This window comes from Scatophagus argus, chromosome 20 (genome assembly GCF_020382885.2).
Source record: "Scatophagus argus isolate fScaArg1 chromosome 20, fScaArg1.pri, whole genome shotgun sequence".
Classification (NCBI taxonomy): domain Eukaryota; kingdom Metazoa; phylum Chordata; class Actinopteri; family Scatophagidae; genus Scatophagus; species Scatophagus argus.
In genome coordinates this window covers 20,052,730-20,074,559 of record NC_058512.1, presented here as the reverse complement: position 1 = coordinate 20,074,559, position 21,830 = coordinate 20,052,730, and the positions used below count along the sequence as shown (strand labels likewise).

Here is a 21,830-nt window from a genome sequence, read left to right as displayed (position 1 = left end):
CGGTGGCGATTGCTTTAGCCTTTAGTCTGATCCGCACGGTGGAAACACCGCAGCTGCCGGCTCTCTGACTGTTAACCCAGTCCTCAACAAAGTTTTCAAGTTCAGGCCATCTGCTATGAATACCTCTGAAAGCTTTTGTCGTCTTTTTGCACTGACTCAGGTCTTCACACTGGCGTCTCCACCGTCTCACCATCGATTAATTTATGCCAAGATTACGTGCAGCAGCTCGATTTCCTTCTTGAACCGCCAGATTGATCGCCTTTAACTTAAAAGCTACATCATATGCTTATCTTCGAGTGTTTTCCATGTTGATGAGGGATGAGGAATTGAGAGGTGTGCGCTTGATTTTTCGCACAATTTCATTGGATCTCTGTGAACTACTCATCAATTTTATTGGTCTACTGTTACGAGGCAAAATGTTTTTGGCGGCATGAAAAAAAACATGCATTAGCCGCACCATAGTATAGGCCGCAGTGTTCAAAGTGTGGAAAAAAAGTAGTGGCTTATAGTCTGAAATTTACGGTAATTAATTAAACTAATTAAAAGAACAAGAAAGTACACGCACACAAAAGTTCTCTGCAGATACCACCACATATTTCTAGTGGGTCATAAGTGATGACTGAGAAGTGATACTGATGCTTCACTTATGCACAACCATATTTTGATATAACAACACTTTTGGAAATCTATCCAGACATACAGTGATTGCTGTTGTAGATTTAATCTTCATAAAACACTGGACTGTTTACTGGGATCTGCACTTTCTGAGTACTGTTCTTGTTTATTTATATAATTTTTAACAGTTTGAATCTCCATTGTACCAAGTTCATTCATGGTATTCATTAAGTTACTCTCCTCTCTCCTGTTGAATCTAGGCATGGCAGCCAGAGACGTGGCTCAGGCTCTGAAGGCTTTGGCTTCAGCCGCCAGAGGGGTTGCTGCCACCACAGACGACTTACCAGCCCGGAATGCCATGCTGGACTGTGCTGGTGACGTCATGGATAAGTCAGCCAACCTGATCGAAGAGACCAAGAGGGCCATGGCCAAGCCAGGAGATGCAGAGAGTCAGCAGAGGTTGGCCCAGGTCAGACAAAGAGTGGGGGAAGAAGTGAGGGTTCCAGGAAAGGAGGCATCTTATAATTTCTTCATTGCCTGCAAATATTTCACTTCAAAACTGTTCATACCGGCAGCAATATGAATTTGTGACATGGATATATTGTCTCATTAAAAGAACATACGGTGCATCCGGAAAGTATTGACACCGCTTCGCTTTCTGCACATTTTGTTATGTTAGTCTCATTCTAAAATGGATTAAATGAATTTTTTTCCTCAAAATTCTACACAAAATACCCCATAATGACAAAGTGAAACAAGTTTGCTTGAATTTTTTGCAAATTTATTAAAAATAAAAAAACAAAAATATAACATGTACATAAGTATTCATACCCTCTGATCAATACTTTGTTGAAGCCCCTTTGGCAGCAATTACAGCCTCAAGTCAATTTGAGTATGATCCTATAAGCTTGGCACACTTATTTTTGGGCAGTTTCTCCCACTCTTCAATGCTCATCAAGCTCCATCAGGTTGGATGGGGAGCGTTGGTGCATAGCCATCTCTCCAGAGATGCTCAATAGGGTTCAAGTCTGGGCTCTGGCTGGGCCACTCAACATTCACAGAGTTGTCCTGAAGCCACTCCTTTGTGATGTTGGCTGTATGCTTAGGGTCCTTGTCCTGTTGGAAGATAAACCTTCGCCACAGTCTGAGGTCCAGTGCAGTCTGGAGCAGGTTGTCAGCAAGGCTGTCTCTGTACATTGATGGAGTCATCTAGTCTCCCAATTCCTACTGCCACAAAACATCTCCTTTGTGTGTGTGTGCCTTTCCAAATCATGGCCAATCAACTGAATTTACCACAGGTGGCAGCCCATTCGCTTGGGCAGTGTGTTTTTATTTTGTAATTAGTTTTTATTTTATTTAAAAAATGTATTTATGCTGGCTCTCTATTGATTGAACATTATGTTTGTGTATGTCTGTAGGTGGCAAAGGCAGTGTCACAGGCTCTGAACAGATGCGTGAACTGCCTTCCTGGCCAGAGAGATGTGGACAACGCCATCCGCACTGTGGGTGAAGCCAGCAAGACGCTCCTGGCTGATTCTGTAAGTAGGATAAATTGTGTTACTGCTGATGCATAAATGGGGCAAATACTATTTAGTATGAGGTTTGGTGGGTTTCATAGTGAATGTTCTCTGTGGTATTGGACCAAGCCCAGTAGCCTCTTGTTTCTCATAATTTCTTTAATGCATTTTCAAAGTTACCAATGAACCCATTTATCTATGGGATGTTCCAAAAAGGTTTTTGTTTTTTAACATTCCACAACTTTTACAGTTTTTGGTACCCCTGTGCCAATTTGTTTGAAACATGTTACTGCCATAAAAATCAGAAAAGCATATATTTATTTATTTTTCTTGTACTATTTTTAATTGAATATATGTTTAGAAAGATTAGAAAATTCACAAAAATCACTTTCTGTTTTATTTATGGTATGCACAGCATTAAAAGTTTTCTGTATTCAGTGGTTGCAAATATTGGACTTATAGTCATGGGGTAGAGCTCTAATACGGCTTCTCTTTGCTTTGTAGTTCCCGTCCAGTGGAAGGAGCTTCCAGGAGGTTCAGGCTCAGCTCAATGAGGTGGCGGCTGGTCTGAACCAGTCAGCCAATGAGGTAGTCCAGGCGTCCAGGGGGACTACGCAGGACTTGGCCAGGGCCACCAGCAAGTTTGGACAGGACTTCAGCAACTTTATTGAGGCTGGCGTTGATATGGCCGGAACATCTCAGGTCAATATGATGGGAGAATACATACACATGAGTGATGCTGGCTGTGTTAAGAGGTGAACAAGCCTTAAATTTTAAACCAGAGGGAGCAGTGAAGCAATTGTTTTCAACCTTCTGGTCTGTAACACTGCTTCTCAGTAAGGGATGAAACTTAATTATTTTGTGAAATGACAGCAAGGTTATCCTCAGCAGACTCATAACAGAATACACAAAAAACCATAAAACATTATGATTGGTTTGCTAAACAATATCCTATATGTGTTAAAAATATACAGTAGTTTTCTCTTTTTCTCAACAAGTAAATCTCAGGTTCCTATTGAATATGAAATTCTTTAAAAACTGCTGACATGATTTGATGGTTTGATTTAACAGTTTATCACGGTAGTTTTTGGAAACCATAAGCATAAGGAGGAAATAGCCATTTGTTTTGGAATATTTTCCAGCAGTGGATTGGTCCATATTTGGTGATCTAGTGAGTGCTTGTGGCTGCTGGATAGTGTATATGGGATTGAGTCAAAATTAGCTACAGTGTGTGTGTTCATAGTAATTTAAAAACTTGTCATATGGTCCCGTCACCGTGGGAAGCGTTACAGATGTGAAGTTTCTCCTCCTCATCTCTTCCAGTCTAAAGAGGGCCAAGTTCAGGTGGTGTCCAACCTGAAGACAATCTCCATGTCATCCAGCAAGCTCCTGCTTGCAGCCAAAGCCTTGTCAACTGATCCCAGCTCCCCCAACCTTAAGAACCAGCTAGCAGCTGCTGCTCGGTAACAATCACTGCTCTCTTTGTTTCACAATCTTTTTTTGGCTGTCTATCTGTCTTTCACATTTTAGTGCCATTGTGTTCACAGGGCAGTTACAGACAGTATCAACCAGCTCATCACCATGTGCACTCAGCAGGCTCCAGGTCAGAAGGAGTGTGATAATGCACTTAGAGAGCTAGAGGTAATAACTGTCAGCACATTTTATCTTTTCTTCTCTTTGGTCTTAGTTATGCTGTTCCTACAAATATCATTATAAGTCAGGCCTAAATCTGTGAGCAGGGACTGACTCATATATGACAAGTGAATTTAGAAGCTACAGTTTACTTTGAGTTAGAATACAAGAGTGTAAGGTTATCAGATGTATCAAGAATTCAATACTTTTTCAATCCAGTATCCACATTTGAGTATCAGAAGTATAAGAGCTAAAAAGAAACAGATTTGCAGTCAGATTTTCATCAACATTATTACAAATGTGTTGGTAGTATTAAGCGATTATTTCTGTGTCAGAGCTGTGCATAGGTTGTGAAAAGAAATTATCACATTTGTGTGCCTAGGACTCTTTGTCATATTAGCAAAGATGTATTGCGTATCTTTTTACACTATATAGACAAAACTATTGGGGCACCTGACCATTACACCAACAGGGACTTCAATGACATTGCATTCTAAATACATAGACAACTTTGCACCTAACAGCTTCCACTCTTCTGGGAAGGCTTTCCGCGAGATTTTCAAGTGTTTCTGTGGGAATTTTTTCCCATTCATACAGGAGAGCAATAGTGAGGTCAGGCACTGGTGTTGTCAAGTTCTTCCAAATTCATCCAGTCAAACTCATTTAACCCTTACTTTAAAGAACTTGCTTATTACACTAGGGCACAGTCATGCTGGAATACGAAAGGGCCTTCCGCAGCCTGTTGCCACAAAGTTGGAAGCATAGCATTGTCCATCGTCTTGGCATGCTGAAGCATTAAGATTTCGCTTCCTTGGAAGTATGGAGCCTGGCCCAACTGCTGATAAACAGCCCCATAATATATACTTTTTTCTATATTGTAGAAAAAAGTGTATTAATATTTTATCAAAGTATTTTGACAACTTTAGTAGAGTGTTAATGGTTTGATATGAATTGTTTTACATTAGCAATGATTGGTCCTGTTGTGTGTGGGCTTCAAGTCATGGCTACCATCAGAAAAAAATTATTGTTATTATTTAATTAATAACAATGTTGTTAATTAAGGAAGAAAACAAAAACAAGAACCAACATCTATACAGTATAGCACTCCTGAGACAAAAAGCTGAAATGTGCAGATATAGTGTATGTTTTGTATGTGTGTTGTGACTGGCTGTGTTGTGTCTGTGTGCAGTCAGTGAAGGGGATGCTGGAGAACCCAACAGAAGCCATTAGTGAGTCCTCATACTTTGACTGCATTGAAAGCGTAATGGAGAACTCGAAGGTAGAACATTCATCGCTGCTGCTCTACTACTTTGTTCTTCCCATCATTTGTTTCTCATTTCATTTTTCTGGCTATTCTCCTCTAATGTAATCACTTCTTTAGTTATTAGTTAATGTGGTACTCAGTATATAGGTACATTTTGAGGTTGTTGTTTTGGCTCTGGTGTGGTTACTTGTGTTGAGTTGAAAATTTTTGTTGTTGAGTTTAACCCCATTCTGTGTAAAGCACAACATATACAGCATGTGTGGTTTTTCTGTATGTTAAGAGAGGTTAGATATCCTTTGGATATCCTAAACTAGTGCTGATAAAATACCCACCTTAAAAGTTACCAATACCAAAACCTTTCTGTGTACTTGCTAAGTAAGAGTAAGTAAGAAATTCTAAGAAAGTTAACTTCTTTTGTTATTATTGCTTTCACTGTTTGCTCATCATAAGAAGCACAAAAAAAAGTCATTCTTCAATCTGCGGTTTCTTGTTGACAGGTCCTTGGTGAGTCCATGGCTGGCATTTCCCACAATGCCAAGAACTCCAACTTGCTGGAATTTGGTGACTCTGTCAGTGCTGGCTCCAAAGCCCTGTGTGGTCTGACTGAAGCAGCTGCACAGGTGAAAATTACTAAGGCTTACTCTGATGTTGATGTTTTACCTCGTCTAATTCAATATTTTTTTTCCCTTTGACACACTTTGTCATTCTTATTGCGTTCTGTTTTTATTCACGTTTTACACAACATCACAACTTTGTTGGAATTAGGGTTGTAATACAGTGGTTGATGATGTCTCTAGGCTGCCTATCTGGTTGGAGTGTCAGACCCCAACAGTTCAGCAGGTCAGAATGGTCTGGTGGACCCTGCTCAGTTTGCCCGGGCTAATCAGTCTATTCAGATGGCCTGCCAGAACCTGGTGGATCCGGCCTGTACTCAGTCTCAGGTACACACTGAACTCTCTGCAACATTACAGTAATGGCAAGTTTCATCATCAGGCTTCGTCTATAGCTTAGTGAATGCTAATGTTCGGCAAAGACACCCTTGATTCACCCAAATGCAACTGTTTCTCTGTCCAGGTTCTCTCTGCAGCCACCATTGTTGCCAAACACACCTCTGCACTGTGTAATGCCTGCCGCCTGGCCTCCTCCAAAACCCCTAGCCCTGTTGCCAAGAGACAGTTTGTCCAGTCAGCCAAAGAAGTGGCCAACACCACTGCTAACCTGGTCAAGTCCATAAAGGTTTGTAGTCTCTTCAAATTCATCATCAATTAAATGAAAAGCAAATAATCACTTTGCCTTTCTTAGTACTGGACTGCTTCAAACAAACTAGTTCATACAGTTGGTGTCAGAACAAGCAAAAGTGTTTATTTCTCTTCTAATGGCAAGACTTACAACTGGAGCAAAAATGCCACATATTCCTATTAAAATAGAGAAACAGGGTCACATTTTTAGATATCCTCTCCTCTACAGTATTGGTGGTGTTGTTATCAGTTTTAGACACAAAAGGTTAAGAATGAAAAACAAAAGCTTAAGAGAGAGAGTCAAACCCTGCTTACTCTGAAACACCTGACAAATCAGTGATTATCAGATTCCAAAACTCACAAAACGGTCAGACATGGTTGTTCTGGTGTCCCTCTCCTCTCTAAAGATTGAGTGTCAGCTGTCAGCAGTTTCTAACTTTGTTTTTAATATTTTTAAACTTCATCAAAAACACGGAAAGTCCATCCTTTGTCCTAATATCGATGCTGGATTACTTTCTTGTTTTGTAAATAAAGCAGTACACAAACAGCAACATCAATCAGGAACGACATTTAGGCCCTGGTTCCTCTGGTCGCAATATGAATTTAGTTCCTCAAAAGTTCCTGGGATCAAAGCACCATATAAAATTCCTTCTTTTCATTCCTTCTGATTGCCAAGCAGGCAACAGCCTAAGGGTCCTCGGGTTCAAGGGGCTCTGAAAGGCCCCAGCTTACCATGTCTCAGCTAGTTTTTCTTGATTTAAAAAGCACAGTGTCAGCTGAAATGATGATTGAGTTTTGTGCCTATATGTTGGAGAAAACTGGTCCATGGACCTTAATACTACATAATACAGATCTGGGACTTGTGTTGCCAAAACTACCCCTCTAGAAGCATATTTTGTTGGGAAGTGTTGATCCTATACTACAATCCTCTTGTATCAGCGCCAGTTAAGTTCCGTGATGCAGTTAGTGTGATCATGGATAGAATGCCATGTTTCCTGTGCAGGCTTTGGATGGAGCCTTTAATCAGGAGAACAGAGAGAAGTGTCAGGCTGCCACTGGTCCTCTGATAGAAGCTGTGGACAACCTTACTGCCTTTGCCTCCAACCCAGAGTTTGCCAGCATTCCTGCTCAGATCAGCCCTGAGGTATGTGTTCACCTAAGTACAGTCCGAAGTGAATTGAAAGCATGATCTGACAATGACAGAAAATTACCTGTCTGCTCCTATGTTAAATAATTAAATAGCTTGGGATCAATTTCAGAATCAGAATCAAAATACTTGAAAAAATAAATAAATGAATCTTTGCCTGTTTCTCTGTACTGTGTTCATTGAATGTAGTTTAGTCAGTACGGGGAAACACTATAGAGGGTCTGTACCTGGACATAATCAATAGTTAAAATGTGTGATTCTTCCTCTGAACTTCATCTTTGGAAAGAGTACTGTTCAGTATTTCTCACTGTAAGCAAATCATTTTCATCCTGATTTGCTCGCACTTTCCTAAGGGTTATGCAGCCATGGAGCCCATATTGGCCGCAGCCAAGACAATGCTGGAGAGCTCGACTGGCCTGATCCAGACTGCCCGCTCTCTAGCTGTCAACCCCAAGGACCCTCCGAAGTGGTCAGTGCTGGCGGGACACTCCAGGACTGTGTCTGACTCCATCAAGAAACTCATCACCAACATGAGGTAAAGTCTGGTTAGACTGCTTCCCAGATTCAGGGGTCATTTCCCACTCTGACATGACTCCTCTCCTTCTCAGTAATGGTAGACCAGCTGATACTTCCATTTAGCAGCTCCAGCACCACATTTATTGCTTCTTTGCTAGCTCTCTTAACAGGGATGCAAGAAGGTAATCTTAGCTCATGGTATTGAGAAAAACTCACTGTATTGATCTTATGACACCCTTAACTCCTGGTCAGTATTGCTGGCTGTAGTTGATACAAGTAATACAAGTTAAAAGTCTCTTGATTGGTCTTCAGTGTTCCATTCCTTCTTGCTTCTTGTGGCAAATCACTGTATACACCTTCTATCACATATTTGCAGAGAAAAGGCTCCTGGCCAGAGAGAATGTGATGTTGCTGTTGAGGTGCTGAACAGTTGCATACGAGAGGTTGATCAGGCTTCTCTGGCTGCCATAAGTCAGCAGCTAACACCCAGAGAGGACATCTCCATGGAGGTAAACACACATGCACAGTTTAACAGCTCTGTCCTGGACAGAGGTTGAAAGTTGGAAACTTCCTGTGTTAAGTGAAGTGCTGTCAGAGCTGTTCAAATCAACAGTGTCTGTTGCACATGATGAAATTACATGCAAAATATCACCTGTTCAGGTGTCTCTTACAGAACAACACATATGAAATTCATGTTTGCACATGCACTGTCTTATGTTTCACAGTTACATGTTCCCATGTTACCAGAAAGGCACCGATATGTATGTATATATACCTGAAGTTACACAGGTCCGTTGCCATTGATGGATATGGGCTATCTGTGCAGTATAAAAGTTGCATAGAGTTGCATACAGAAGTAGGGTCCCATTTTGGGACCTAATTGGTGCATAGACTCATGTAGTTCTTCATACCCAATCTGCCATTTTAGGGTGTAAATGAGACATTTCTGATTCTGATGTCTAATTACACTTGGACCAGTTCCATTCACTGAAGAAGGTTTGAGATGTTGTTGAAGCTCCTGAGATTTTTTGTAATTTTTCTGCTTGTTTGTTATGATTTGGGGTTTTTTTTTCAAGCAGAACTTGAGTTAAGCAGTTCTGAAACTCTCTAGGGTTTATTTCCAAAAGAAATTAACAAATGGAAGATTCTGACCGTTAACTGATTTGTTTATACTTGAGATTCCAAGAGATGATGTGCCAGGAGTGAATGTGGGGTACTGTGGTCAGAACTGTACCAAAAAAAACAGAAGGTCCTAGGAGTGATCCAGAGATAATCCAGGGAAAACAGTTGAGATGACCTAGGGAAACATGGCATAGCTGGGCAGACAAGAAGGAAGGAGGCAGTGAACCTAGGACTTAAAAGAAGAATGTTAGTATTTTCCAAAACTAGCATGAGACTAAAAAAAGCAAGAGGCCTGGAGTATGCACCACTGAGCTGGCAACATCAATCTGGTGGATGCAGAGTGTAAGAACCGGTCTTTAAATGTAGCAAGGTAGGGATGGAGTTGATATTACAGATAAATTGCAGCTGTGCAATTTGTAAATAAAACCCTAACATTGTTGTTTTTCAGTGCGGCACTACCACCCTTTACGAGGTCTTAGTTATTGCTGGACAACTGTATTGTATTGCACTGTATTAAATGCATGTTTCTGTGATTGTGTTTACATTTGTATGTAATATAAAAAGATTACTAAAGTAAGTCTATTGTGCCTGACACCTGTGAGTGAATGTATCTTAGTTTTACGTATGCATGTGCTGCAGACTCTTCATGAGCAGATGGCTGCCTCAGTCCATGAGATCAGTAACTTGATTGAACCTGTAGCAGTGGCTGCTCGCTCTGAGGCCTCTCAGCTGGGACACAAGGTAAGACAGAGGACAGCACCTCTACACCAATGAAAGAGTGTAATATAAATGACTGTTGGCTTATCTTAAGACTGACTAGATTACAGTGACATCAGTTAAACTTGTTCAAGCCTGACCTGTTCCTTCTATTTCAGAATCTCTGTTTTGAACTTCTGTAAAATTTGAACAGGTATCTCAGATGGCCAGCTACTTTGAACCCCTGATCATAGCAGCGATTGGCACAGCATCCAAAATCCTTAGCAGCCAGCAACAGATGGCTGTCTTAGACCAGACCAAAACCCTGACAGAGTCAGCGCTGCAGATGCTCTACACTGCAAAGGAGGCTGGAGGAAACCCCAAGGTACTGAAACAGACACTTGTCAATTAGAGTACTCTGGCAAAGCTGGAAACCCGGCAAAATGACACAGAATGAGACTAGGAACTTGATCATTGGTCCCTTTTACACAATTATTGTGGCTTTTCTTTGTTTATTACTTGCCTATACATAGTGACATTATTGATATTATCGATATTATGTATTTTGTACATTTAGGAAGATAATTTCATTGAGATCCATTTTCAGCTGAAGGGCTGCATATGTTCGTATCAGTTGTTCTACTATTTTGTTCATATTGCCATTCATTGATCAGAGTAATCATTGGAGTTGTTCTTCACCCACCCTGTCATTATGAACATGGGACTCATTGATGTGGGTTAGGTGATTGGCCAAAGACTGTATTGAATAAAGAACAATAAATAAAGACTTTATTGTTCTTTTTTTCTAAAGCAAGCCTGATGAAGCCTGTGGTGAAGCTTGTGTAAATGTATGAAGACACAAACCTCTTTGTGTGTGAATTATTTTTCTTCAAATATTTTTCTATTTGGTGATATGTAATGACAAGTTATGTGTGTTGTCCATTCATACTTCTTCCATCTGAAGTACATTTCAAATGTCTTCCCTCTCTTATGATGATCTCAAGGTCATCTGCATGCTTATAATTTGTTACATGTGGACCCTTTGTACGTTGCGTAAAAGCAAAAAACAATTTCATGCTTTCGGCTAGTCCAAAACATTGCTGCTCAGCTTTTAATGAATTCAAAGAAACAAGATTGTGTTACTCCTGTACCACCTCTCTTCACTGGTTACTTTTTTAAAACTTAACTTCAAGTATGTTTCCTTTTTTGCAGGCGGCACACATGCAGGACGCCCTGGAGGAGTCAGTGCAAATGATGAAAGAAGCAGTAGACGACCTGGGTACCACTCTGGCTGAGGCAGCCGGTGCGGCAGGTGCTGTGGGTGGCATGGTGGATTCTATCAATGACGCTATCAATAAAATGGAGGACGCACCTGCACTTGAACCTGAAGGCACCTTTGTGGACTACCAGACTACCATGGTTAAGACAGCCAAGGCCATAGCTGTCACTGTGCAGGAGATGGTGAGGCATTTTGTTAAACAAGTTATGACAGTATCAGGCATGACTCTTGTGTCTTTATTTTCTTATTGCACTTTATTAATCCCAAGGTGGGAAATTACTTCTCTGCATTTAACCCATCACTGATCGAAACACACACACACGCAACATGCAGTGAAACACACAGGAGCGGTGGGCTGCCATTGTCAGGCGCCCAGCGAGCAAATTGGGGGGGCATGCCTTGCTCAAGGGCACATCACCGGGCTAATAGAGAGGGGAGGTAATATTTATCACTCCACCACACCCAAATTTTTCCTGGCAGTCCAGGTTGGAATCGAACCGGCGACCCTCCTGTCACAAGCTGCTTCTCAAACCTCTAGGCTGCCCCAATAGAGAGCAGCGAATTCTACAGAGAGAATTGATGTTTGAAGTAACCACTGAGCTAAACCAGTGTTGTTTGGACTGATGACAAAGTAGGCCCCAACCCTATTTCAGTATCATTGTGTTCAAATTAAATTTTCTCCTTGTCCACTTTTATGTTTGTTGTTTGCTTCATGCACAGTTCAAACTGATTGAACTTTGACACTTAAAATCATAAGGCTTTCCAAGTAGTGGAACTAGCCTCTCTTTCAGGAAATATTGTTTGATTATATTGCTTTAGAATGGCAAACTAAAACAAGCAGTAGATCAATGGCGTGGTCAGCAGACTCCAGAGCACCGTGCTGTTGGGATAAAGGTGCTTTGATTTTCACCAGAATCTGCAGAATCATGATATGATATCAAAAAGAACATGCATCAGTGTTTTTTCACAAGAGCATGTCACACACAAAAAGTCAGTCAGTTTTGAAATATGTTTGAAGTCTTTAGGATGCTCAGAAACTTTCAGCCATGTTTGAACTGCTGTATATTTTGACCTGATTTCTTATTTGGGCTTGAGCTGAGCATATTGGTTCAATAGCATTCCCTAATGACTTTTAATATATTTGATGGCTTTGATGGTATACTCTCAAATGAATGAAAACTGGCACACGCATCATATGTGACAAACACTGAAATCTGATAAAGGTCTCAGGATTGATTGTGCAAAATGGCTTGATACTGCCCCTTACAATACTTTAATATTTTAAACAGCTCTCATTGTAAGTTTCACCTAGATGTACAAAAGCTGGTAAGCATATGAATCATATTTATGAAAAAGTCTTTTCATTTCAAGTCTTCAAGTCTTCACACTATAAACACACTGGGGAGTCGGCCATTTTGAATTCAATTGGCATCCGGTGGTCAGTAGCCAAAAACTGAAATTTTAATGATGAATTCCATACTTGACATGCTGAAACATAATATATAATTAGTGGGTGTTCTCTGCCGCTACATAGTGTACATTGTAAGTGGCACTGAACATTGTATTTTAGGGTCCAAAACAATTGTGCAAGGGTCCATTCAATGCTGCTTGCAGCTTTAATTTTCAGACATTTTTTATTTGATAAAATGGCTGTAGAGTGAGACAGAAAAGAAGAGCAAAGGGCCGTGAACTGGAATCGGACCGCAGCCTCTGTACTGGATTGTGTCATCTACCCATGAGCTACCATGATGCCGTCAAATGATTTTTTTTCTTTCTTTATTCAAAGATGAAGGGTTGAAAAGTTCACCTGAGTTCATACACCAGTACAATATAGTACAGAGTATGAAAAAGTGAACAACACAAGATGAGATTGATTAATTAAAAATTAGCCTAATGTACGTCCATTTTAGTTACACATCTGCAGTATTTTTATTTTTTTTTTTAATCTACCTGATGAAAACCTGATAGATGCACTTTTAAATACTCCACTAATGTGGTTTTTCATTTCTCTTCAGGTGACCAAGTCAAATACCAACCCAGATGACCTTGGAGGATTGGCCAACCAGCTGACTAATGAGTTTGGAAATCTGGCAAATGAGGCCAAATATGCAGCAATGACTGCAGAGAATGATGAAGTAAATTGTAGCAGCTGTACCTCAACATTCCCCTTTTTTAAGTGACACTTCACAGACCATGCCACCTCTGTAGGTTTCATTTTCCATCATTTTCATGCCCTTAATCACATTCATCTCTGTCTGTTTCCAGATTGGTTCTCACATCAAGAAGCAGGTGGGTGAGTTGGGATTCAGCTGTACAGGACTGGTGGCGAAAGCAGGGGCTCTGCAATGCAGCCCCAACGACTCATTCACCAAGAAAGAGCTGATTGAAAGTGCCCGCAAAGTCTCTGAAAAGGTCAGATCTTATCCAATCCCGTTGCTTCTTTTCTCAGTCATTATTTGGGCATTTTATGTCTTTATTAAACAAGAATTGCAAAGATAAGGTAGGAACTGAGGGAGCAACAGATACAGCCATGGTGCCTTGGAGCACGAAGGGTCTTATAAGTAAATTATAAAATAGCATCACATCACTGAAGAAGGACACCACAGATTATGTTAAACATTGCTGGCAAAGAGAACTGAATATTAAAATAACTGAGGATGTATGAGTGGGTGCCTGGAATACCCAGTCTTCCTCCACTAACTCCTGGACCTGGAGAAACATTTGTTGGAAAAATGTAATTCAGTATTTTATCACCCCCCAAACAAAGATTGAAACAAGCTGGAACTCGACTCAGCTGCTGCAGGGAATGTGGAGAAATCACAGCTGATCATGGACATGTTTTCTGGTCCCCCATTCAGGTTTTTTGGAAAGCGGTATCCGCTATAAAATCAAAACCTCTTGGTTTTAACTTTAGCACAACATTTATATCCCTGTATCTTGGATGCCTACTTGATGGGTTGAATAGAGATTATGCTTATCTTCAGCTTATCTTTTCTTGGCACCAAGTAAAAAGGCCATCACCAAAAAATGGCTTCAGAAAACCTGGCCCACTATTTGTCACTTTGTTAACTGCATACATTTCCTGGAACAGATGACTTACTCTGTACGCTTTGAAAAAGAAGTTTTTTAATGTGTTTTTCTTGCTTGTTTTTCATGTTGTTCCTGTTAAGAAAAAAATGACAAAATAAGACATATAAACAACATAAAGGGCTAAATTAAGCTTGCTTTTTTGTTAGTGAAGATATGTGTACTAACTAATGAGTAGTTAGCTGCCATGAGCCACCCACATTAGCATTTGGGAAATTTCGTTTTTCCAGTCAGACGTTTTGAGTTAACTCATTCATGGAGTTTTGTTCTTGTTTTATTTATGGTGGTTTTCAGCTTAATTTGAATTGCTTTCATAACTTTAATTATTGTTAGACATAAAGAGTGACTTCTTCTGTTTCTTGCAGGTCTCCCATGTTTTGGCGTCTCTGCAAGCAGGTAACCGTGGAACTCAGGCCTGCATCACAGCATCCAGTGCTGTGTCTGGAATCATTGCAGACCTTGACACCACCATCATGTTTGCCACTGCTGGTACTCTTAACAGAGAGAACGCAGAGACCTTTGCCGATCACAGGTTAGTCACAAGATTTCTTCTATTTAATTTGACAAAAACAATATTAACACAAATGAATTCCATCAACTCTATTTTCACTATTTTCTTTATTCGTTTTAATGACTTAATAAAAAGACATCACGAGAGCAGTGACATAACATATGACAACAATACACTATAAAGGAAAAAAGTGATAAAATGCAGTTCAGAGTCAATTACAGTCCCAGCCACCCAGCTGGTTGAAATCGAGTTTCCAGAAATTATCCAGCCATTTAGTCACATCCTGTTACTGATTTAATTTATTTGATCAAGATTCACCTCAAATTGTTATTTTTTTATATTTCAGATAAACAGTGACAAAAAAGGTTTTCATGTTTCATTCATGAAAGATTTGTAGGAATTTTGTTCTTAAGCCACCCTACAGAAGTATATGTTCCTGCCAGTCCTCCCCTGTTATCTCAACAGAATTAGACTGAAACAGTAAGAGCTAAAACATTATTAGAAGTGCTTATGTACATCCTGTTACATAAACAAACGGAACAAGGGAAAAAAGAGACATTCTTTCTCTCCCTAGTCTCTCCTCAGGAGAAAGGACAGAAAAACTAAATAGGAACATTTTCAGCAGTGGCACTAACAAGGTGCATTAAAATACTGGGCTTTGTTATACAAATGTTATGCCTATACTGGCAACAGCAGTGACTGCAGCATTATGTTTTCAGGTTGTTTGTCTGTGTGTCCATCCCATTCTTGTGAATGTGATATCTGAGGAATAATTTAATGGAATTTTCTCAAATGCGACACAAATATCCACTTGGACTGAAAGATGAACTAATTAGATTTTGTATGTCAAAGGTCAAAACATTGTTTTAGCTCAAGGATTCATGCACTAATTATGTAGTGATAACGTTTTATATCCAAAAGGTCAAAGGTCTACTCCATTGTGGTATTATATTTTTTGGCAAAAGCACTTTCGTGTCCGTTTTTCCATAATACAGGAATGAAAAGGTGGGATTGTGACCATCTTTTTGATCAGATGCTGAATTGATATAACATTTTCACATCACAACATGAGTACTTAAACCTATTATTTTATCTGTCATCAAGCTTTATTATTATTAGCTTTATTATTATTTATTATTATATACAAGTGGACGTGCAGACAACAAAATACCACGTGTGATGATGTAGTATAGTCACACTAGTTACATTTTAAAATTATATGCACTCTGTACAAAGCTCATTAGTGATAGCTGCTGACCTTATGGCGTTCCTGTGTGTAGAGAATGCATCCTGAAGACAGCCAAGGCTCTGGTGGAGGACACTAAGCTGCTGGTGTCCGGTGCTGGAGCCAGTCAGGAGAAACTGGCCCAGGCTGCTCAGTCTTCAGTGTCTACCATCACCAAACTGGCTGATGTGGTCAAACTAGGAGCTGCCAGCCTTGGTTCTGAAGACCCAGAGACCCAGGTATGTACAGCAGAGCTGACTGTCAGAACATGAGTTGCATGTTTGTCAGTTGTGCATGTCTTTATACTTACCCTTTGTAAAACTAATCCACTGATTAAGAAAGTGCGTGATAAGCAAAATATAGATTTAGATTATTCTACTGAACTTCTGACTAAACGAGGTTTGTCAAATTGACAAATTGATACATTCATTCAGAAAATGAATGTTAAGTAACACAATGAGAAACACAGAAGAAAACATTTAAAATCTCCCCAGTTAAGTTTTTTTTGTTCTTGTTCCTACAGTTGAATGCTTTTACTATTGGGGATGTGACAAATAAATAACACAACAATGTGAAATACACACCTGCAAATGTTTTGCATCAAAACAATATGCAACACAGTTTGAAACACAGGTATTACATTACAAATACAAATACTTACCGCAGACCAAGCAGGACAGGACACTAGCAGAAAATAGCAGCAGTTTGCAGGCCTCTAAGAGGGCTCAAGGGTGTTGTGGCATTGACTGGCTCATGGGCAGATAAAGAGCGACAGCTGCCTGTCCCGGGCCTCCAGTCCAGATTGTTGAGATGTATTAATATCATAAACAAAAGTTGTTCAGTTATGTTTTTATCACTTGAGGACCATCTCAAAGATCAACCTGATCTTGAGAACATCTTTCACACTTATATATGATCTGGATTAGCGTTTAAATTGCATTGAATGAGAAAACAAATAAACATTCTCACACTTTCAGTTGGTACAAAATGGAACTGCTCTGGCTTTTAACAACTACTAGAAGACAAAATCATATCGGCCCTGTTTTAGCATTTTGCAAATGGGCACCACCAGCTTTTAGACCTGTTTTTAACATTTTGCCTGATTATCTGTTTGAGCTCTTGTGTATCTTCCAGTTTTATTGCTTCTCCTCTCTGAGCCAGAGTGCTGTATTAGAGCCCTAGGCAGTTTATCTGTCAGCTGTTCCTAAGTTGTTGCTCAAAACTAAAGGTGACTGAACTTTAAAGTCAAGGCCCCTCAGCTCTTAAACTCCCTTTCAGAATCAGACGTAACATAACTTGTCAAATTTTCTCATAGTTTCATTTCCAACATGCCTTGACATTGCTGCTACTTACTGTGTCCAGGTACATTCATTTCATATGTAAAGGCATCAAATTAAACTGGTTTTACTTACTGGTTTTGTACTCTACAGGTGGTACTCATCAATGCAGTAAAAGATGTGGCCAAAGCCCTGGGCAACCTCATCAGCACCACCAAGGCAGCTGCAGGCAAACCTTATGATGACCCCAGCATGCTGCAGCTTAAGAACTCTGCTAAGGTAAGATACAGACTGCTGTTGAACCTTCTGAGATTAGTTGGAGCATGCGCACACCTTTAATGGTGCTCTCATTTAATCTACTCCACAATCTTCTTTGGAGGCTCACTCTGAGTTGAAATGTTGCAATGAATCCACATGTGTGTTTGATAGTCTGCCTTACTGTATTTTGCATGCTGTAGAAGCACTGTACATAGCATATAAATGTTAAGACAGTTACGTTTCAGTCACAGAGTACTGTCTCACAGTAGTATGTTATCTGTCGAACTGTGGACACATCATATTAAATGCCCTTCTCAATGGTAATGCCTTGGCTGTTGTAGGTTATGGTGACCAATGTAACATCCCTGCTGAAGACGGTGAAGGCTGTGGAGGATGAAGCCACAAAGGGGACCAGAGCTTTGGAGGCCACAATTGAACACATCAAACAGGAGCTAGCTGTGAGGAATTAAATGAAAATGTTGCATTTTTAATAAATTGGCTAGCATTTGGAATAAATGTTTCTTTACTAATCGAACCAGTAGATGCTGTTACCATGTACCAACTGAAACCAGACCCCTTCCAGCAAGACAGATGAATTTAGAAAGTCATGTTGCATGAGATTCACTTTACTGTTGAATGAAAGAACTAATTATTTTTTTACTCACACTGAACAGTGTTTCACTAACAGTGTGCTGGTTGGACCTCACAGGTATTCAGCAGTTCTGACCCACCACCAAAAACGACCACACCAGAAGAATTTATTCGCATGACTAAAGGAATCACTATGGCAACAGCCAAAGCAGTGGCTGCTGGGAACTCATGTCGTCAGGAAGACATCATTGCCACAGCCAACCTCAGCAGAAGGGCCATTGCTGACATGCTGCACTCCTGCAAGGTACACCAGATAGTGTTGACAGTTGAAATGAAGAAGTTAAATGTTACCATAATTTGTCCATCTGAATATTTGAGAACAAGTATTATTCAGCATGCCGTTGTATTCTAATAAAATACCAAAAAGTCTCTTTGATTTACTAACTGAAAAACTGGCATTATTTGATTTAGGACACTTTTTAGAATCACAATCAGAATCAGAATCGTCTTTACTGCCATTGTAAGTGAAGAGGTTTCACATTACTAGGAATTTGTCTTGGTGATTGGTGCATACACAGAATGTAAGAACGAGTAACATATAATAGTAGAATAAAATAAAAGATAAGATAAGATAATAATAAGATAAGTAAAATAATAAAATGGTTCAGTATTTTGTATTTTGACCTTGCCAGGATAAATATGATTAGATATGAGCCATTTCTAATTTGGTCACATGTGTGGTTTGGTTCTTGGTTTGGCATTCTTATGAATTTGGCACAAACATCCACCTAAACTCACTGTGAAAAGTCACTGTGACCTCAGACGTTTTTAACCATAACTCAAGAATTCATGCACTAATTATGATAAAATTTCACAAAAATGTCTAATAGAATAAAATAATGAAGTGAAGGTGAACTTGGTTACTCCATAATGTTAAGTAAAAGCAGTTCTAGAAGGGAGGATTGTGACCATATCACTCTTGATAAGATGGGGTGTCCACTTTGAAACTGTGTGGATTTTAAAGATCTGTGCTGCTGGGTTGAATATTTGCATAAAGCGTCCATGTTTTAGAATTTGTTGCTTTTTTGCAACAACTTCGGTCATAGCATCGTAGTCCACCACAAGCTCACTGATTTTGCTGATACTGAGTTTCAGGTGATTGTTGTAACATCATGTGATGAAGCTCTCTGTCAGTCACTTAATATATGACTGGTTGGCAGAGGCATACAACTGCTAGGTAGTAATTCTTCTCTTTTGTATTTAGTACAAAGTTACAGTGTTATGTCAATTTCAGTCATTTTAATAAGGTGTAGTAATTGTCATTTGCTAATGTATGTGTTTCATATGGAAGATGAAATGATTTCTTATAAGCACTGTGTATTAACATGGAAAATGGCTCAGTGTTTATACTATGATCGGTTGGTTCAGATGTTGATCTCTCTCCTTTTTTAGCAAGCAGCCTACCACCCTGAGGTCAGCAAGGAGGTCCAGATGAGAGCTCTGCGCTTTGGCAATGAATGTGCTCGTGGATATCTTTTCCTGCTGGACCATGTGCTCGTGGTATGACATCATTACATACATAAAAATACACTAGTACATACTGTCACGTACTTTCTGTACTTTCAGTTGGAATTTATATATCGCCAAATCACAACACAAATGATGTAGCAGGTCCAACCCATGCTAAGAGACTGAGACAGGAGGAGCAATGTTTAGGTGGGTGGTGTGTGTCAGCAAACATCCACATGATTGCCAGAACCCAAGGTTTCCCTGCAGAACATTGAATTGTAAACAGGTGATTAATGTTCTTCACTTCACCTGTCAGTCGTTCTAATGTTGTGGCTGATCAGTGTACTTCTCTCCAGACTCAAACCTAACCAGTAACCAATTTACCATGCACCACCCCTAGAGTTATGTGTTGTCATTGTCGTGTGTTAATGTTGTGGCTGATTGCTCTTGGCCAACTGAGCTAACTAGCTAAGGAAATCTAGCTACAGCTAGTAGCAGTTAGCAGTTAGCTTACTTGCAACAAGTAAAACTCCCCAGATCATATGTTCCTTGTCGACAATGTGGATAACATTTAATGACATCTTAATCACAAATCCAAATTGTACCATTGTGGTTGAGGTCAAGAGAGATATTGACATAATAATAAAATAATTAGAATGGTTTTAAGACAGCCAATGTCAAAACCAAATACACTTGACAGTTAGTCAAGTTTTAGTTAGTTAGTTTTAAGTTTGATAATTAAGACTGGTATATCTTTATGACTAGTTACATTGCCTTGTTTCATGTCAGATTGTCAGAACAAAGACAAGCTTAGCTGTAGAAGAACCTTTTAGAAATACTGACCAAAGGGGCACACAGACATACATGTGTGGTATTTATGTTGTTGGTTCTGTTGGTGTTTTTTTCTTATGGAGGGACTTGCCTTGTCATGGATTTACTTGTGCTTTGAGCAGAATAAAATTAACTAAACACGTACTAAATCAGTCAATATCTTAGAATGATGTCCCTTAAATATAAACATTTATTTTTATTTTAAGATTAAAATATATTTTAGGTTAAAAACATTTAATTCCATCCACTGTGATTATACATTTAAAAGAAAAATCATGAAACAGTCCAGAGAGTTGAAGGCAATGCTTTTTCCCGCCAGCGTAGGCAGTTATGTCTGTGCAGTTATGTTCTCCCCTCTATGTTCTCATGACAGCACATCTGAACAAACTTGAGCTGGGTATGGGCCAAGCCCTGTTAATGCCCAGCACCTGTCAGATATTGCCCTGACTTGAATCCTGTTTATCCAATTAGAACAGTCTGAGGACAGAAAATAAAACACAAACAATGCATTCATCTCCAAATCCATCTCCATATCTGTGACTTAAATAAACTTATAGCACATAAGTTTTTACAAGTAAAAGAGAAAATATTAAAACAAAATGAGGAAATAACATGATGCCTCCACAGCAAATAAGAAAGATAAACTTTATCACACAAAATGTAATTAGTGCATATTTAAATTGCATGTTAGAGACTGATTTCTGGGTAACACAATATTACAAATGATTATTCTAAAATTGTGTATCTACCCTTAGTTTTCACCTTAACCCTCAGCTCAGTCTAGAAACTAGAAATGTGTACTCTGATCTGAAGTGTGTGCAGTTCTCACATTCTCACGCATATACATTGTTTACACTTGTCGCTGCCGTGGTTGATGATTTACACTTAATGAAGCTTTGTTCCCAGTGTCAAGCAGCAGATGCATATACATAGACAGATGAGCCACAAATATAAGGAAAAGCCCAACATGCTTGGATGTGTTGTTTCATCACAACCCTCGATGAAACTCTCTCTGAGTGTGTGAAACTGTACTGCAGAGTATCCTCTGAAGCAGACTCACACTGCCTTCGTCCCTTCCTCTTATTATGCTGCGGCATAGAAGAGGCAAACATATATGTATATTTTTTTCTCAAAAGCATTTACTATGAACTATGGAATATGAAAGAATATTTAACGAATATTGTAGTGTTAGCTACCTTCATTATCTTAGTTGTGATTGTTTTTTTCTTTCACTCACAGATTATCCAAAAGCCCTCACATGATCTGAAGCAACAGTTGGCCATCTACTCCAAGCGAGTGGCAGGCTCTGTCACCGAGCTCATCCAGGCTGCAGAGGCCATGAAAGGTATCTTAACCTTTGACTTCTTCAAAAACAAAATTACAGTAGAACAAACCTATATCCCTCAGGGTGTCTCTTAGTGTCTCATTTTACATTAAATGGTTTCAGTGTACTTACTTATCTGTTGAGACAATTACAAGTTTCATACATATGTGAGACATTTAAAAAATAGCATT

The 21,830-nt window shown here is 39.5% G+C and overlaps 1 protein-coding gene across 3 annotated transcripts in view; it reads left to right on the top strand.

Moving 5' to 3' along the window:
* Window positions 1-21,830, top strand: part of tln1 (talin 1) — a 76,086-nt gene that overhangs the window by 44,656 nt on the left and 9,600 nt on the right. For all 3 annotated transcript variants that reach the window (XM_046375121.1, XM_046375122.1, XM_046375120.1), the window contains 24 exons: window positions 876-1,084; window positions 2,034-2,153; window positions 2,637-2,834; window positions 3,456-3,595; window positions 3,680-3,773; window positions 4,954-5,043; window positions 5,526-5,648; window positions 5,826-5,969; window positions 6,103-6,264; window positions 7,270-7,410; window positions 7,767-7,948; window positions 8,306-8,438; window positions 9,691-9,792; window positions 9,962-10,132; window positions 10,960-11,208; window positions 13,042-13,161; window positions 13,292-13,438; window positions 14,479-14,645; window positions 15,905-16,088; window positions 17,280-17,405; window positions 17,726-17,842; window positions 18,094-18,279; window positions 19,428-19,535; window positions 21,555-21,660. In XM_046375121.1, coding sequence (XP_046231077.1) covers window positions 876-1,084; window positions 2,034-2,153; window positions 2,637-2,834; window positions 3,456-3,595; window positions 3,680-3,773; window positions 4,954-5,043; window positions 5,526-5,648; window positions 5,826-5,969; window positions 6,103-6,264; window positions 7,270-7,410; window positions 7,767-7,948; window positions 8,306-8,438; window positions 9,691-9,792; window positions 9,962-10,132; window positions 10,960-11,208; window positions 13,042-13,161; window positions 13,292-13,438; window positions 14,479-14,645; window positions 15,905-16,088; window positions 17,280-17,405; window positions 17,726-17,842; window positions 18,094-18,279; window positions 19,428-19,535; window positions 21,555-21,660 — 3,519 coding nt within the window. The remainder of the gene's footprint in view (window positions 1-875; window positions 1,085-2,033; window positions 2,154-2,636; window positions 2,835-3,455; window positions 3,596-3,679; window positions 3,774-4,953; window positions 5,044-5,525; window positions 5,649-5,825; window positions 5,970-6,102; window positions 6,265-7,269; window positions 7,411-7,766; window positions 7,949-8,305; window positions 8,439-9,690; window positions 9,793-9,961; window positions 10,133-10,959; window positions 11,209-13,041; window positions 13,162-13,291; window positions 13,439-14,478; window positions 14,646-15,904; window positions 16,089-17,279; window positions 17,406-17,725; window positions 17,843-18,093; window positions 18,280-19,427; window positions 19,536-21,554; window positions 21,661-21,830) is intronic.